Genomic DNA, 19,140 nt, shown 5'->3' on the forward strand with positions numbered 1-19,140 from the left:
GTGCGTGCGTGCGTGCGTGCGTGCGTGCGTGCGTGCATGTGTGTGTGTGTGTATGTGTGTGTGGCTGAGCAGGTGTGCTTCAAGAGCTTTGTTGTGCTTAGTATAGCTGTGTGTGCATGGCAGCCAGTCCTCTCTTTCACACCTTTGCATGCTGTGATTTTACCTGGCAGTGGATAGGGGTGCTGCCTTTACTGGCTCAAGTTCCATGGCTCATAATGTTTTTGTCATTTGTCGTATTGAAACCGTTTTTTATTTCATTGTTGCATAATCAGATAGAATTAGATTAGAATAAATAAATAAGGTGCCGTTTGTATGAAAATCTATTTTAATTCCGTGGGTTTATACTGGTATTTTGAAATGTGCACCTACATTCTAATGTGAATGGTAAGAATCAGATGACTACTATCTAAAATCAAATCATATTAATGTCACTTCATGTTTCACATATTTTCACAACATGGTGGTGCATTACCTTGCAGAGGAAGCTGACGTTGAAACCAAATGTCTGGGCATTTCTTGAACCAGCATTCATGTAGTTGCCAACCAGCAACACCAACTCCAGGAGTCTGCTAAAGCTGTCACTCTTCTTCACCTCCTCACAGGCGAATGTCACATTCATGATATCTGGCCGGATGTTATTCACCTGCTCCTCGAACGTTAGCTTGAACAGAATGCCGTTGAGACGCGGCCGTAGGAGCTTTACTGAACTCATCTGAGGACAATAAAAGAAAAGTAATATTGTAAGTTGCACAGACAGGTAATGACAGCAAACTACATTTCCAGGCTAGTGCACAAATAACAAATAACAAAAAACAAATAACATACATTAATGTATGGACAGGATTTAACTTAACGTTAAGGTTCTCAACCATGAATTCTGCTCCTCACAATCTATTTGAAACTCTATTTAAAGATACAAGTTGCTAGAATAACTTTTTGTATGGTGAGCAAAGAAAGACAGAAGAGAAATCCTATAAATCATATAAGGCACCACCTTGCCATCATTGTCATGTTGAATCCCCAGTGTAATTACTGCTGTGACTAGTTTTAATGAACTGAAAATCAACTACCCTCTTTAGCAAATGGGATTAACCTGTTTCCTGCTTCCCTTCTGACTTTCATATGGATAAGGGAGCATCCCATTAAAAAGATTTGTCATAAATAAATAACAGCCCCAATCAATACTTGTGGGCTTGGGAGTGGAAGCCAAAGAAAAAAAAAAAAAAAACAGAAAGGAAAATGAGAAAAAATAGCTATGAAAATGGGAGGGAATTAAAACAAATAGGGTTTTGGCTGTAAGATATGTGGCAAAGCAGCAGCCACAGACAAATTCTACAGATTGCTGCATAATCCGGTGCTTGAAGGCAACCCTCAGATCCAGCCCATAATGTTTCATTTCTGCTTAAATTTATTCATGTGTATGGGCAAGTCGTCTATGACACACTACTCCCCACACTCGCCCACCCCCTTCACACACACCACCATTCCCACCCACCTCATTTCCTTGCATATGCGCACATGTGCATACACAATCACACACATAAGCGCGCACACTCCTCCCATCTTCCTCAACTGATTTTCTATACAATAAGGAGAAATCACAATGGAAGCAAACATGTTGGTGACAGCTCTGGCAGAGGAAAGCTTGAACATGGCTTATTTCCCAGGGGAACTAAATAGCTCCGCATTGAGGAGCTACTTCATCAGTGAGGAGGTATATGATCACAACATTGGTGAGATCGCGAGGGAAACTGCCACCCCCTGCTTCATTAAATCTCCTAAAAGACATAGGCAAAAAAAAGCCTTTAACGAGTAAAGAGAATAACTTGGGAGATGGGGCACATCTGCGACCCTTGGATCTAATTGAACATTTCTTTTGTAAAACTCTGTAATGTACCTCTCTGATCTTGTTGTAAAGTTAAGTTTAAAGATAGCACTTCCTTTTGCAGTTCCCTAACGTGCTGGGTATTCACTCGGTAAATGGATTGCAAGAGCAGTTAATTAAAAAGTAATTACAGCTGTAACTAAGTGGAAAGGTCAGAACAGCTTGATGATGTATTTTCCTTCTTCCTTCCAGTACAACAGTTCAACCAGAATTTTCAGTCATCCACCATGTTTTTTTTTTTATTATCAAGCAACAGAGACTGCTTGATAAAAAAAGAAAGGAAAACTGGTTGATGAGGCACAAGAAATATGAAGTAAAAAAAAACATCAGTTGTGTTGATTTAATCTGATTTGTATAGCCAAAAAACTAAAAGACTGTGCCCTAAAAGTTTACATACTAAATTACAGCTGTAATTACGTGCTACCTGTTACATAGTTATCTGATGAAAACCTTGTTCTTTTGATGACTGAAATCACACTTTCTTATGGTTTCTTTTACAATATTAGTATTATTTATCTTACCACTGCAAAAGACTTAGATGGTTGGGAAACATCACCACGCTGGTTGACTACAGCTGTATGCTTTTCAAAGAACTTTAATACAGACAGGATTCATAGCCTTAGGGTATGGTTTTATCATGAGACAACACTGACAGTTGATGTCAAAATATGGCATTCACTGAGTTCTCAATGCTGAATCCTAATCAAAAATGATTGAACTGTTCTTTGCCTGAGTCAAAAGTACTTCTCTTTTAATCTCAGTCTATGTCATTTGGAACTTGGTTACCAATTTTTTTTTTTTTTTTTTTTTAGTTTTTCTTTTTATCAAATATACCCTTTATACTGTTAGATGTTTTAATTAAACATTACTGGAACTCTTGCATCCCCTCTAAATGATAAATTTCTTAATTTCATGGTCCCACCTAAACCACTATCCAAACACAGGAAATTATACTCACCACAATACCAAACTGCTCCGACTCCACTAGCTCTTCATATTCACCCTTTAGTTCCGCAAGCGCATTCAGCTCTTTCTGCTCTGGCAGGTTCTTTATCAGGTTCTACAAATAGGAGAGCGCACACAAACACAGAAACAGCCACACACAAACACAAACACACACACACACACACACACACACACACACACACACACACACACACACACACACACACACACACACACACACACAAAGGGGGATACTGTTAATGTAAATCTCATTTTTTTGTCCATGTCCACGACAGGGTGTTTCACACAGTAGGAGTCCATACAAGCAAAGAGTGAGCCTGCTGAGTATACCCCTGTTCAACTTACCTGGTTAGCTAACAAGGATCCTCACAGATTTATAAATTAGTAGAGATTATATGGAAAACTTATTTTGTGTTCTAACACTGTCAAAACAAAAAATCTTTCATTGCATATATGCACCTTTAAAAGACTAGATTTCAGTCAGAATGAATAGAGGTTTGCTGATGGTCTGGTAGGAGAGTGAGCAGATAAGTAGATAAGGTCACATAATCACCACTCACTGCTGGCTTGGTTTACTGTGACAGTTGTGGCCCTTAGCCAATTACTGAACATGTCAGGCATGTTCAGATAACTGACCTTCTACTGCATAATCCACATCACCTTGCAATTGCCTTAAAAATACATGCAACGGGTTTGCCATTAATTTGCTACGTCTCTATAAAATTGCCCTTGTAGGAGCAGAAAAAAAGGATGATGCTGCTTCTGGTGAGGTTGAAGATTAGGATGGAGATGAGGAAGATAATGGGAGAGGCTGTGTTTTCTGTAAATGTTAATTGTTTGTGTGAAGGTCAGCCAAGTTAATAAAATTGACCACAGCGACTTTTCCCCTTCTTTTCTCAGAGGAGAAGAAGAAGAAGAGGTGCCCTTTTCCAGGTCTTCACAAAGCTTCCTTCCCCATTAGCTCCCCAAATTTATTCAGCGGGAGCAGACTGGCGCAGGGACACGTGGGCAGATGGGAACTCAGACAGGGAAAACAGAGCGCATACACAGCTCCTGGGCCACAGGCCTGGCTACCACTTTATAGACCTAAGCAGTCATCGTGGGCACCACGGCCATACTCTGCTGCCCACTAATGATGACATCTCTGTCTTTCCCTCAGGGAGCTCAGCAATATAAAAAGTAAGCCATAATGCAGGCCTGGCATTCCTGTTTGGGAGGGAGCCATTATATCAAATGTTGCTTGCTTTTATTGAAGCCCCAATTAGGGTCTGCGGCAAGCAATGGTGCCTTGATAATGAAGGCTTTTGATCATATCAGCATAAGCAGAAAAGATAGTTGATGATATAAAAAAGAAATAATAAATAAATAAACATATTTGTGTAATTGGAATTGTACATTGGAGCTAGATGATTACTGGGCACACATTTCCTTTTCTCCCCTTTGGACCAGAGCAATGGATACACTGTACGCAGCACAGAGCTTTTATGTTACTAATTATTCACTCATGACCTTTCATAAAGAAACTCTTCCTGATGCTCTTTCATAAATCTAATGACTTTTTCATTGAGAAGTGACAGAAAAAAAAAAAACATTATTCAAAGACTTTCAAAGATTTTTATTATTTATGTTCAAAAATGCAAGTTTTAGTAGCATTGAAGTGTATGTTAGTATAATCATAAAACTACGAGGGAGAGTGCAATACCTTATATATAAAATTATTATCTGGAACTAAGACACATTATCAGCTGAAACACTAAGTTATTCTTGTTGCAACATGAAATTTATTACAAACTGTATCTTTTGTAACAACTTCACTCACAAACAACTTTGTTACTGAATTAGTGACAAAGTTCTTCTTAACAACAGATATATTCACTCAGTTATTTCTGTATAAAACGAGAAGAAAGTCATTCATCCATTACAAGAGTTACTGCAAATACTGTGGCAAATCCAATTACTTAAGCTGTTCTTCTCTGGCACTGCTTCTTGAGCAATGAGCAAGAAGACAATTAGGGATATGTTTTCACGTTTACACAGTGTGTCTTTTACAGAGTCCGGTTTGGCACGGTATAGAATGAAGGAAAAGTGTCCTTGCCCTGTATTCATTCTGCGAGTCAATGTATTCACAGAACTCAGACCATTCAGACCAGTCAATGGATTTGAAGTGGAGGCCTTGGTAATTGCCATTAGGAGTGGATTTAATGTTTGGAAAGAGGTGAAATTATTCTAAAACATTTCAAAATGTCACAGCTGAATACAACTGAAAAACATAAGAAAGAGGACAAGGTAATGAAAAATCAAATCCACCTTGTGCTTGTCATTGCATTTGTCTGTCATCTTGTTAATTATCAGAAACCCCACGGAGCACAATTGACACAAAGGCAGCACCATATGTGTGGCATTGTGGGAGATTGGGTGATGATGCTGGGCCAGACTCCGCACCACAGGCCACCAGACACACACAGCAGTCTAGGAGAGATTACTGGAAGTATGCTAGCAACACTACACATTCATTTACAGCCTTGGGCGAGGATGAAGGCACTACATATCAGCACATGAGCCAAGATACAGCAATCCACCAACAAAACAGCGACAGCAAAGAGGAAAATTTGTTGTTCGGGTTAAAAACCTCATAAATACTAGTACGTCCTTGTCAAAAATAAAACAGATTATAGGTTGAATGTGTGAAAACAATGAATATATTCATCACCTGGTAAATGTACACTACACATTTACTGAAAAAATGTTTAAATGGTAAATTCAGTGATGGCATGAAATCGACTATAGATATGAGTGGAAAATGAAGCTATTCCACTTCCCTGCCTTTATGTTGTATTGGAGATACAATGTTATGAATGTACATCTTACAGCAAGTAACAACTTTAACACAGGTTTAGTTTAGCCAAAAAGGTGTGTACATTATGATTTCACGTGTAATCAGAAAACATATACTGACTGTAAAATTCCTGTCAAGATCCAAGTCAAAATGCGTATCTGTGTGTACTTTCAATAGAGAGTTCTTCGGTAGGTGTTTTTTTTTTTTTTTTTTTTCCTGTTGGCTCAGAAATGCTCTCATAGTCTGAGCATTTCATTTGTCCCAACATTCAAACAACAGTTATGGCCTTCATTGCCAGTTTTATTATTCCTCTGCTGACTGTCACAGTTCAAAAGCTTCTCACTGTTCCAGTAGTGTATATTTTCATTTATATTTTTATCTGGCTGCAAAAAACTGCCTTGCGTGATTTACACAAGACAGTTTTAGCGTGTGTGATCCTGGATATGTTTCGCCTGTCAATCAATCATGTGCTCAGTTTGACAAATCAGAAATAATTAATATTTGCCAAGGACAGCAGTAGGCCGGTAGCATATTTATTTCCATCAGTGTGAAAACCAGTGAAAACGATGTAAGCTTACCAGTCAAAATGTGGTCACTTTCGATTTAAAGAATAACCACAGCATAGAGATATTTTTTGGGTTGTTATTCTACTGTGAAATACATTAGGATATCATTGCACACAAATACTAAATCTATTTATTATAGATTTACTGTCAGCAGGTCAACTCAAGGACTCAGAGACCCTCACAACACTGTTACTTGTGTTTTCCCCTAACATTCACTTGGAACTGTTTTTTTTTTTTAAGTGTATAAACAATATACAAGAACAAAAAAATTACACTGCGGTAAATATTGTCAAAATAGTTCCACTACTGCAACCCAGACTGTGAAAGGTCTGTACTTGAGGAATGGAAGCAGTTGCGAGGGTAAAGGAGAGTGTAAAAGTAATGAGATACAGGTTACGGTTCACTAAACATTTGTAGAGGATGACAGTATCTGCAGGGCTTTCACTTCCATACTTTGATCTCTGCTGCTGTCAACCAGCTTCCACTGAATCAAGTTCACAGTTTCACAGCATCCGCAAGCCCATGCCAAGTTAATACAGTTTAAAAGGGGAGTATTAGGCATCAATTAGGCATAAACTTAACCATACAGTTTACAGCACTGCATGCTGGTAGAATCAGCAGGTGCTGATGTAGTGCAACACTTTATGTTGAATTGTCAGCCTTACGCTTTGTTATGGAGCGTCCATCTGTCTTCATTATTTGTGTGGAGCAGGACTTATAACATCTACTACACCTAATTTACCACCAGCACCTTGTGAAATATACTTAAAGAGCAGAGAAGGATATACCCAACAGTAATGTCAAAATGATACAGATGAGCAAGAGGCCATACGATATAGTGTGAGACAAGTCAATTAATAAAGTGTTTCTCTGAGCAGTTCCATCTTTATTAAGCTGGGTTAAATAAAGGAGAAAAGAGGGAGAATCACCTGATGTCTACAAGATGATGTGAGTAAAGAGTGTTCCTCTATACAAGGCTGATGAGAGGTTAACAACAAAGGCAGAAAAGGAACCATGTCTCCCATGTGCTTGACGGATGTGATTTTCTCCTTTTAATTGATTTTTCCCCTCAATTTTGGGAGACAGAGCAACATGGTATTCTGCCAATGCTTTGTGATGAAGAGCATCGTGGGACTGCTATCTCCCTAACGTGACACCTCAGCAGGCTCCCTACCTGGCTCATGGCAAATCAGTGAAGACTTCAGTTTGAATCAATAAGCAAAATAATAGACAGACAAGAAGACTTCTCAACATTCTACAAGGCTCACTTCGCAAACGTTGACAATTCCAGGAAAGACATTATGTGCAATTTCAAAAGTTTTCTTTTTTTTTGTTTGTTTTTGTGTTTTTGTTTTTTTTTTTCAAACTAGGCTCAAGAGCAAAAGAGAAAAAAAAAGTAACTTTACACAATAGTTTGTGGGTGTAAGCAGCATCTAACTCAGACAAAAGGTTACTACCACAGAACTGGAAACTGAATACGTGGAACAAAAGCTATCAAGTTGTGTTTTTGTTTACAAGAATCTGGACACTTTTGACAGATAGTTCCCGGTAAACTATCTGTTTAAAACATATCTTTAAAAACGTATAAAACAGCGGTTTTATCTGAAATTGTAATTACATTACTTGTTTTACCCTGACAGTGTTCATTTATTCAAGTTTTGTAATATTAAACACAACATTAGAGGAGTAACTTTAGTGACAATTAACTTCATCAACAATCTGCAAATCTTGTCTCACAGGTAAATATGTTAAACAATGAACATCAGTCATACAGGCTGTTGTAGTCTTACAGAATTTACAACCTGCCAAACCACACAAACACCTCAAATCTCACTATGAGCAAAGCTACAGTGACAGACTGACAGGCAACAAACTGAGTGTGACAGATTCTAAAATCGCATTAAACTAAATGAGAAATGCAGTTTGAGAGAAAGACACAAACACAGTGAGAGGGAGAAAAAAAAAGGCTGAGAAAGAGAGATAGAGGGGGGAGGGATTAATTTGAGGGTTGGGGCTGGAAAACCTGACAGACTTAGTGTGACATTAAATTTGTCTTTTAGAAGGAAATATGGAGGATTTTTTTAATGTGCACACCTGAGCACTTACATTCACCATGAAAGGTGTGAAGCAAGATTAAGAGGGAAATTAACAAGGCGTATGGAGGGTTCACATTGAGAAACAAAAGAGATAAGCAGAGAGATAGAATTGGGTAAAAAGAGAGACAGGAACAGAGGCGAGTAACAGACAGAGAAAAACAAACAAATAAATAAACAAAGACACCAAGTGATAAACAAAATGCGTCTGGAAGCCTAAGCCACTCTCACTTGAATCTGTTGAGTACCCTCAGTACTTACAAATAAATCTACCTTTCATAAATTAAGTGAAGGGGACAACGCTATAAAATGTGAATACATGAAATCATTTCATATATCATATCATCGATTATATAACTGGTTTTAATAAACACAAGAAGACAAGCTACATGCCGAATATTTGCTAAAAAACAAACTTGTCAAGGTGGAAAGAAAGGAAATAAACTTCACTGAATCAAAATTCTCTCTCATTTGTGAATATTTGTCTTCGTCTCTTATTCGTCTAATACAGTCATCCTGGTACAGAGCTCGTATATGAGACTATAAATCAAAAAAGAATAGAGCTCGCATGCAAAACAGTAATAGAAATTAATTTGTTTGCGGAGTCTGCTGTCTGAGAGTGTCTCTGTGAGTGATGTGCCATCTGTCACAGAAACAAAGACACTGAATTGGAGAGTGAAAACAGAAAGATAATTTTTACTCGGTTAAGAAAATACAGTTCCCAGTGTGCCTGAGGAGAAGCTGCATGGACTCCATCTAATCAAAATTTAACTGTTGTGCTGTATGCTGTGTGTGTGTGTGTTTGTGTGTGTGTGTGTGTGTGTGTGTGTGTGTGTTTGTGTGTGGGTGTGTGTGTGTGTGTGTGTTTGTGTGTGTGTGTGTGTGTGTGTGTGCGTTTGCTTTTAATCAATATTCCACCTGAGGACAGACTACCTGGCCTGGACCCTGTGGCTAGAGATCAGCAGCGTGGTGATGATCACTGAAAAGTACATGTAGTACCTTGGGTGCTGGCCATCAATTTCTGAATTTGATATTGCACCAAGCCAGGCCTCCGCTCTCTTTCCCCTGCCTTTACTTTGTTTATTCAATACTTCTCCTTTTCTGTTTTATTTTTCCAGCCCCAGCAAATCAGCATAATGTATTTCACATTTCATTGTTAAATTAGCATTTGATGCAGAAGAGAGTTATGTGCTGTGTGCCAAAATAAACCACAATTAAGCCCAAGGGGGACCCTGATTCTCCTGCTTAAGCTCTAATCCAACAGACCCAATGCAAAGCCATACTTATCACCTTGCCCCACATGTGCACTTTTACACCATGCAAATGATGCCCCACAATGTGCCAGGCTGCTACAATCACCTGTTGTTACAGCAGAGAACAAAGGCTGGCATGGGCACTGCCAGACCCTGCAGCCAATGGACTACCACATGTAATGATGGGTTCATGCATATGGATGAGAATCGTCGTGATCTGGGTGATTGACAAGAGAGATAAACAATAATGACAAGCAAGGCTAGTAGGAAAGACTCCTGTGAGACCTGGCGGAAAGGTTGTTGCCATGGCAAGGTGTAGAGAAGTACTGCATAGCCGAACACTGACAATGCCTGTGTTTACAGTGAGACGACCCAGACTCAGTGTGCATTGTGATTCTATGTGACACACTATGTAATTTGCTGCAATTTAAAAGAAAGATAAAAGAAAAAAAGGTAAGCGTAAGGATCTGAGCGACTTCGACAAAGGCCAGATTGTGATGGCTAGACGTCTGAGTTAGAGCATCTCCAGAACGGCAGATCTCATGGGGACAACTGGTGAACCAGCAAAAGGGTCATGGGCGGCCAAGGTTGATCAATACGTGTGGCGATCAAAAGCTACCCTGTTTGGTCCGATCCCACAGAAGAGCTACAGTAGCACGTGAGAACCTGATATGCATTGTCAGCTGTGAGACCTTGTACAGATAGGTGTGTGCCTTTCCATATCATGTCCAAGCAACTGAATTCACCTCAGGTGGACTCCAGGCAAGGTTTAGAAACATCTCAAAGATGATCAAGAGAGATCGGAGGCACCCGAGCTGAATTCCAACTGTCATAGCAAAGGGTCTGAATACTTTTGTCAATGTGATATTACAGTTTTTTTTCCTTTTTAATAAATTTGCAAAAATGTAAAAAATTTAATTTTTGCTTTATCAGTATGGGGTATTGAGTGTAGATTGATCAGGGAATATTTTCTGAATGCATTGTATGAGTTATAGCTATTCATATGTGGTCATATGACTAAATAAAAAAAAGGTAGTAACTGCAGAATTGCAATTTGTTGTTGCATTTATTCAAAACTCTTTGCCTCTGTAATTTTCAATATTCGTCATCACTTCTGTGGTAACAACCACTGTGTAAGGTGTCAGTTTTTAGTCTACGTAGATATTAAGTAAAACAGTACCAAATGACCATCTGGGGATCAAAATCATATTGGTAAATCTAAATGAGATAAATGTAATTTATATTAATGTGCATACATTTATTTGGCCAAGCAGGGAGAGCAGAAAAAGTAAGACAAGAAGTCAGCAATAATAACTGTTTTGAGGAAATATCACAATCATTTTTGATTCATTAATTTGTAGCTGAAACAAACCCAGGGTTGCTAAAAGAGATGACAGCATATAGATAATTAGTATTATTAATTATATTAGAATTAGTATATTATTCACTTTAATGGAGGGGAATATGTATTGAATCAAAGTAAGTATATAGGCTTTAGAGCACAAAGGAAACCTCAGAGATGCCGTAAAATAACATGCAAATGGTGGGTGAGGCTCTTTTTCTGGTTCCATGTGTATCACTTCTTTAAGAAACTCATCAATACATCCTTGTGTATCCTCCCATTCAATTAGATTAGTTTTGCAGCATAGCATCGTTTAGAGTTTGTCCATGCCAAATCAGAATGTGTAAAAATCGGTTTAACATGTGGCACATTCTACCGCTCATTCTAAATCATAAAATGAACACAAATGTTTCCCACTATTTACTTAGAAGCACTGGTATGTCAGACAGTGAGTACTAAAAATGATGTGTACACATTTACTCATTAAGACATGCTGAGTTTAAATATGAGAAATGTTGGACACTTCCCTGCACTTCTTTGATATTCTTGCTGGTGCATTTGCACACAACATAGGGCAACACTAATTACAAATGAATAGCGGCAGTGTAGTGTTAGTCATTAGCCTTTCCTTTTGAAAAGGAGATGGGGTAATATAAAATACATTGGCAGACATTAAACATTAAGAAGCCACTCTGATATTCCGCAAAACAAGCCCCTAGGGCCATATCATCTGCTGACGAGAGTTAGCTTACCACACACACCAAAAACTGGGCATGCTTAAACATTTAGTGATGACTCTCTCATTTCAGGCAGCTAGATCACATGGCATGTTCTGGGTAGGGGTGGGAAAAAACAGCTGCTCTGGAGCAGTCTACAAAACTGTTCTGTTTGTTTGATTTCACAATGTAAGTGTGTATCTATGTCTTTCTATGTCAGTTCTCTCTCCATCTTCAGCTAAACAGAAATGTTTCAGGCAACCACTGGCCTGTGGCCCTGACCCTACATCATCCTAATCACTGCGTAACATTCCATGATAGCTGCTAATAAACAAAGAAATGGTGGACATCATTTACGATGTTAAATGTGGTTGTTCCAAAAAAGCCCAAAGGCGTGGACTGGATGTTGGACTTACCTCAGAAGCTGAAGTCTGAATTAGAGCAACCGCACATATTTTTATATAACTTTTGAACTTAAGTGGCCGAATTAAGTTGCCAACACTAAATATGACCCTTTGTGATTGTGCATTAGCTCTGATCCACTGAGGTCAATGTAGTGATGAGCTTTGATGAGACGTGGTTAAATTAGAAAAGGGCTATAATTGGACATCACAGGAACACTGCGAACTCTAAACTATATATCGTGCATGAAGAACCATGGCCTTTTTTCGCATGATAGAGGCAGGAAAGCTGATTAGACCTTAAAAAGCTTATATTTGCTTGGGCGGACATTAGACGAGGGTATGCATGTACTGTAGGGAATTTAAGAATTTAATAACTGTAATCACAAAGGGCAATTTCCCAAGATATGCCAATTAAGGAACAAGGGAACAGAAGGTAGTTTAGCAGAAATATTGTACAAGAAAAAGAAAAAAAAAAGTGGCAAGACAAAAGACGATGCTTGGAGAGCTTGTAGAGTACACTGGCTAAGCATTAATCTAAACTCCTGGAAACCAATACCACTTAATCCCTCCTACTGTAAGTAAGAAATCTTCCTAACGACGCCTTGGACACAATTCCTCCCAGAGGTTGCAAACCATGTGTAATACAACAATAACAACATTGTCAGCCACTTGAACCCGTTGAAGATTTTTCAAGGGGCCATTGAAACAACAGATAGGGGCTTTCCAGTTGTCCTCAGAAGGGACCACCAATGAAATAGTTTGAACTGATAGAAGTTATGTGGTACTTACATGTATTTGGTATGACAAATCTCCCAACCACACAGTCAAAATGATTCACTTCATATATAATACCCATAAATATTCCAGTCTGTCTGAAAACTGAAAAATAATGCTGCTGCTGAACACGATGTTAAACACTAACAAATACAAAACATGAGCATTGCTCCACATTACAACAGAAATAAAATTCCATGGGATGCATTTAAAAAAAATCAGGGAGGTAATGACACTTCAATAACAAAATAACACAGGTAAAATGGTAATGGATAAATTTAATAAGTCACTATGCAATTACACTCTCAATATATTACATCATAGTAACCCTGCCAGTGAACTATTATGAGTAACTCCCTGCATGTGTGTCAGTTGATTACACCATTAACTATTCAAGTTTACAAGTGCTTATTAATAATCTGGGCATTGTTTACCCTCCTTGTGTTCCATTGGCAAGAACTATAAGGGCATGGGACCAAATACCATCATTATGCCAGTTAAGCCCGCTCCCTGGGGCAAAGAGGCTGTGAAGGACTTTGGGAGAAATTAAAACACCAAGGAGAGCCAACACAAGTCAATGACAGCAAGGTCATGGGCATAGCCACGTCATGATTTAAACAATGCAGGTGAGGTGGAACGTGCACTTAGCCAGGGTGCTACCAAAAAGAACTAACAGGGGTGGAAGTCCTGTAGTGCCAAACTAAATGCAAACACAATGCAACCAGGCCCCTGAAGCCCACAGAGCACGTGCCTGACTCCTTCCCACATAAACAAGGTCTACAGGGCCATTCACTTGCTGCTTCTGTTGCCAGCCAACAAAAGCAATGAATAGCTTTGTCAGGCTGTCATCCCTTTAAAAACAGACCTTTGCCAAGTGTTCTCAATCTGTTTTCACTAAGCCAGTGTTCATTATTGTCTGTCATTGTCCTCTTCATCTCATTGTTATACAAGGTATGGTAGTGGTGTGGCTCTGATGTCTTTTTAAAGTTGATCAAACTGACCAGATATATAAAAGTGACCTGTGTCCACCAGGAAAAGAAAATGGGATGGAGGGAAAAAGAATGAGAGAGAGGAGTTGCATGCAAACGCGTGTGTTTGCACATGTGCAAGGACCTTAAACACATTCACTGGTCAGATGATAAATGACACAATTGTGCAGGGGCTAGAAGATTGAGAGAATAAGTGACACTCTCCATTTGCGTGCACTGTACTGTATGTATGTTTGCATGCCTGGTGCATAGAGATGAAAATAAGTATGGAATTGCAAGGATTCATATGGAGCCTAGATGAATGGTGAGAGCAAGGACTGTCTGCCAGCATTCAGGGATGTGTACATCATCTCTGAGGCGTTGATGGGCCCTAATGCAGAATAAGGAGGGCCAATCAACTTCTATCTATCCACTCTGCCAGGGTGACACATTGTAGGGGTACTTCAAGGCCAGCGCACTGCCACATTCTGCTGACAAATCATTACATTAGACATGTCGACGGAGAAAGAAGATAATAAGATTGAGTTACAGAGTTTTAGATGCATTATGAACACCTCTTGCTTCCTTGATTCCTTCTATTTTCACTATTCCTTCCATTTATCAATTCCCCACTTGCTTGTCACCCATCTTTGCAAAATGAGGCTAAGGAAGAATTCTGAATTGAACTAAGTTTTGTAGTGTTTTATTTTCCTCGTGTCAAGTGCTACAACACCAGTTAAACTGAGCCACTGTTTATCAGAGCCCCTAATCAGCATCAATGAATACATGCAAGCTTTATATAAATGCAAGCCAGGTAAAGTATATCACAGTGTTCATTAGGTCACATTTATAGAAATTGATTAAAAAAAAAAAAATGCTCAGTAATGTCAAGGAAAACATTAATTCATTTATCAAACCAATAGCATGTGTGCCAACTTTATTGACTAATATAAAAAATAGTATATTTAGCTACTAATAATGGTTTTTAAATCAGAAAACACTAAGCATTTTCATCATTTCATGCCTGTTATATCTATTATAATAGTTTAGTGCAAAAGCAGCAGGTGACACCAAGCCACCAAACTGTGAAAAGTAACTATCAACTAATAGAGAACAGTAGCACTTAAATAAGGGCTGATCAAAGGCAATATAGGTTTCATCATTCATCATCTTGCCCAAGCCATGTTGACACATTTTTCTACTCTGTATGAGTGTGCAGTTGTCCATGTGGATAAATGGTGATTGGCGTGTGGCTGAAAGTGGGTGGTATAGAGTGATTAATCAGCATAATGAGTGTAGATGAGCACTGTGCAGATGGAGCCCACACTCAGGACTGTGTCGCCCAGCAGGAAGTCTCTTTGCTTCCCTTCAGTGCCTCTGTATAGATCTAACTGTATTTCTTGGGCATGTGTCATCTGCTTCCTTGTTTAATTTGTGAGCTCATTTGTACATGATTTTGTTCTATAAACATCTAACCGTTATTTCACCAGGAAGTTTGTGTAATTATACGATCAGCGATAAATAACACTATTCGTATAAATATTGTTTCTTTATCTTGTTCAGAAAACAAAAAGTGCTTACACTGGTGTAAAAACCTCAGCAAATTGTGCTGTCCATCAAAAACAAATACAAAACTGAAATGAAAAGAAAAAGTCCAGCAACTGTATGGTTTAAAAAGTCTGATTAAACATCAGTTCCTTTGTAAAATAACATTTCACAGGCAGAAAGATTAAGGAAAACAGCAACTAACTTTAACTAATAAGGCTGTGTGAAAAAAGTGGATCCACCTCTATAACAAAATGGGAACAAATTCATTAAGCCCAGCATCATCACATGGTGCAAATTATTTAATAAAATGTGCATTGTGGATGTTTTTCTAAGGTTTTTCAGAAGTGATCCGCTCACTGTAAATGAGAGAGCATAAATACATTAAGCCTGCAGGTAAATGTGGGAAATTGAGTCATTCTGACTATTAAATACAAAAATACAAAAAACACATAAAAGCACAAAATTTAAAGTAAATAAACAAAGAACTCTGTCCTAATTTTCCTGTCCAGGTTTACTCTGTCCTTAGCGTTGTTATCTCAGAGTCAAAGACTTGCAAGATGTGGTTTGCCTCTGTACTGGTAAGTTAACTCAGCTGTCCTCATGGCTCCCCCTTCACTTTGAGACACTAGCTCAGTTCCCAGATGCTTATGCTGACTCACACACTTACTCTCACAAGCCTTGTTGAGCCTGCCTCTTTGTTAGCAGCCTCCCTGTCCTGCTTCATATTTATTAAGGAAGGATATTGAAGAGGTAAGGGGGGCAACAGAATCCCTTTCAAAGAGGGTGAGTGGCTGCTTCCATGTGGAAACAAAAACATAATTTATCCCTGACCACCTACCATATCCCTACAACAATTTATTCACATGCATTTTTAAACAGTGAACAAAAGGAACTTGAAGGTTACAGCAGATCCCTGCATCATAGTGACTGCATCACTTCAGAGAAAATGCGAGAATGGGTGGTGTAGCTCTTTTTCTTGTCTGGGTTTGTTTGTTAAGTTTGTCCATTATTTATTAATCACAGTATTTTCTAGTTTATCAGTTCAGTGCCATGTCTGTGACTTGGAAATTACCTAACAGCCTTGACAAAAGTTTCAACTAATAAAGTGCACGCTGATACACCAGACTACTGACCAGTTTCACCAGTGTATTTGTTGTCAGTAGCTTTGCCAATTTAATAGTAACTTGCTTGGTGTTGGGAGGAGTGTTTTGTTTCCCTGTAACTCAATCAGACTACTGTAAACCAGTCCAACCATTGGTCTGGTGGTCTGGGGATGCAGCTGCCCTGTTGGCAGATACTGAGCATTTTTACTTTGCTACAGAACGGCTGAAGGTTAGAGAAAGGTCAACACCTTAACTTCCTTTCCGTTTCACAAAGCAGAGGGAGATCTTCCATCTAATAACGTACACTCTGTACTTTCTGCCAGATTGCCAGCCAATTAAAGGTTATCAGGGCTCAAAATAATAGTCCTGCAGGGCAGCACTCTAGATAGGCCCCATCTAAATATATATATTGGCCCAACATCTTTTATGAGTGTCTGGTATCCAAGCAGTGGGGAGAAAGCAGACGACTGTGCAAGTGTATGTTGATAAGCCATGTGGGAAAGGACATATATCTCAGTACAAAGGTAATGTTTTTATTTATTTATTATCCCAAGGTAGGAAAGACCTTTGAACTTAATCTGCACTCGCCAATACCCACTGCTGGTTTGAAAAACTATATATAAACATTCTAGCACACAACACAGTGTATCACTGCAGAGATCATATTGAAATCAAATCTGTTTTTCGCTGTTCACTCCTGAGGTCTACACCCTCTACAGGTCAATTATACAGAAACAAAAGATAACGAGACTGCAGTAACGCTTGACATGAGGACATAGCAAGAAATATTAGTGCTGATTGAAGCTCATACTGTTCCGGCGATGCATCTTCACCTCAGATGCACCCGCCCTGCTTTCAATTAATGCTTCAGAGACAAGAAAACAGAAATAAAACAGGAGCAAAAACAACTACCCTTTAGGAGGCTCATCAATCATAGTTTAAGACAAAGGCAAGAGGAAAGGAGGGTGGAGTTGGGGAGACTTTGCCCAGTCTTGTCGTTCATCATCCATTATAAGAGGATGAATGGGGGGGGGGGTCTCTATAGTGCACATGAGAATGAGGAGACTGACTTGTGCCAAAAACAGACCATACCAAGCTTAAAATGGGGTCACCAAGCTAGCTGCCAGACACTGAAAATTTTAAAGTTGTCTTCTCACTTGAACATGTAGAAAAACATGTAGAAAAACTCACTCCCTCTCACACACCCGCAGTTTTCAGAGGATAAAAATAAGTGTGTGTTTGTGTGTATGTGTGAGACAGTGAAAAAATCTAACACACCACACTGAACATCAGTCTTACCTGGATGAGTGATTCGCTCAGTCTAGCCTCGTCTACCTCCAGCACAATGTCCCGGATCTCTTCATAAGGCAAGCGGAACGAGCCCAAGAAAATTGCTGTTGTGATGGAGAGAGAAGAGAGTCATTTCCTTTCCTTTTTTTTTTTTTTATTAGACTGTGGGGTTCAAAGAGACATTTCAGCACTCATCGCTCCTCAGACAAAATGACCACAGACCTAACTTGTCACTTGGAAAAACTAATACACTTTCTGCCCCTCAACAGGATAGTTTGTGTCACCCTGACAAAAATTGGGAAGGAAAACATCAAGATTTACCAGTAAAAGGTGCCAAAGTAAAACCATGTCTGCTTGACTCTTAATAAAAAGTGAGCAACAACAACTTAACCATAATAATAATAGTAATAATAATAATGTACTACTTGTACATGGTAGTGGTAATGTTGTCATCTGAAAGCTACATGGTTGTGTTTGGGTGGATACAAAGAAGCACTGTGAATTTGCCTTAGGGAACAGCCTAGTGGGTGTTTTACTCTCCAGGTGGGGTGCCTACAGTGGAAATTGGAGCTGATGGTGTATCCAGGTGGAAGTCACAGGTGGAGGTTTGGTAATGAGTTGGAGGAGAGTTACTCAACAGCTGCTATACTGCTGCAGCAATGGGACCTGATGTCTGCATTTAACATGCAACAAAAGAAGAGGTAGTGCATCCTTTTTTTTTTTTTTCTTAACTTATGTTACACAGTCTATTTACTGCATTTACTTACTACACAGCTCATGTCATGTCATTACTATTGCTTTTGATTTGTTATAATGTATTTTTTATGCACTGAACAAAACTGTGTCAGGTTTTGTTGACAGAGACTCAGAACTGAAATGAAAGGAAAGTTTATACCATATAACATATATTAACATATTCTATTGGTAATCTGCATTTATGTAATTTTTTTGCTCATTAGCATGACATTATACTTGTACTTGTTTGTTGTCTTTAAACCTTACATTTATTATTGTCTCTTCAATATACCTTATATATCCTCCGCATATGAAACCAACAGCTGGATACAAGGTTCTCCTTACTTTGGCAAAACAAAACAAAAAAAACATCCACCTGCCAGGATCAGTTCTTATATGTTGCTCCAGTGAACTGGGCTATCCTTTTTTATTTTTGATTGCTAGAGTTGTATGTTAGGGCAGACAACAGAAGATTGTCTGACTAGAGTCATGGTTCCTCAAAGTAGGATCCTAGTCTAAATGGATTTCTTTTATTCACTGTAAAAAAGTAGTCTGTGCTTATTTACTGTTTTGTATTTCTTAAATTGTTTCTTTATTTAGTGATTGTGGCGAGAAAGATACTTTTTTTTAACTGTAGTCAAAAGAAGAATGAGTGGGATAC

At 38.8% G+C, this 19,140-nt stretch overlaps 1 protein-coding gene across 6 annotated transcripts in view; it reads right to left on the minus strand.

The window, feature by feature from the left end:
• The window catches only part of diaph2 (diaphanous-related formin 2), a 370,496-nt gene that overhangs the window by 142,717 nt on the left and 208,639 nt on the right, over positions 1-19,140 (minus strand). For all 6 annotated transcript variants that reach the window (XM_087171766.1, XM_087171765.1, XM_087171767.1 and 3 more), the window contains 3 exons: positions 17,754-17,848; positions 2,844-2,945; positions 473-712 (listed from right to left, as the gene is read on the minus strand). In XM_087171766.1, the coding sequence (XP_087027892.1) occupies positions 473-712; positions 2,844-2,945; positions 17,754-17,848 (437 nt within the window). The remainder of the gene's footprint in view (positions 1-472; positions 713-2,843; positions 2,946-17,753; positions 17,849-19,140) is intronic.

Source organism: Seriola lalandi, unplaced genomic scaffold, assembly GCF_002814215.2.
Source record: "Seriola lalandi dorsalis isolate HSWRI2012SDOR001 ecotype SW California unplaced genomic scaffold, Sedor1 jcf7180002054972, whole genome shotgun sequence".
Lineage (NCBI taxonomy): Eukaryota > Metazoa > Chordata > Actinopteri > Carangiformes > Carangidae > Seriola > Seriola lalandi.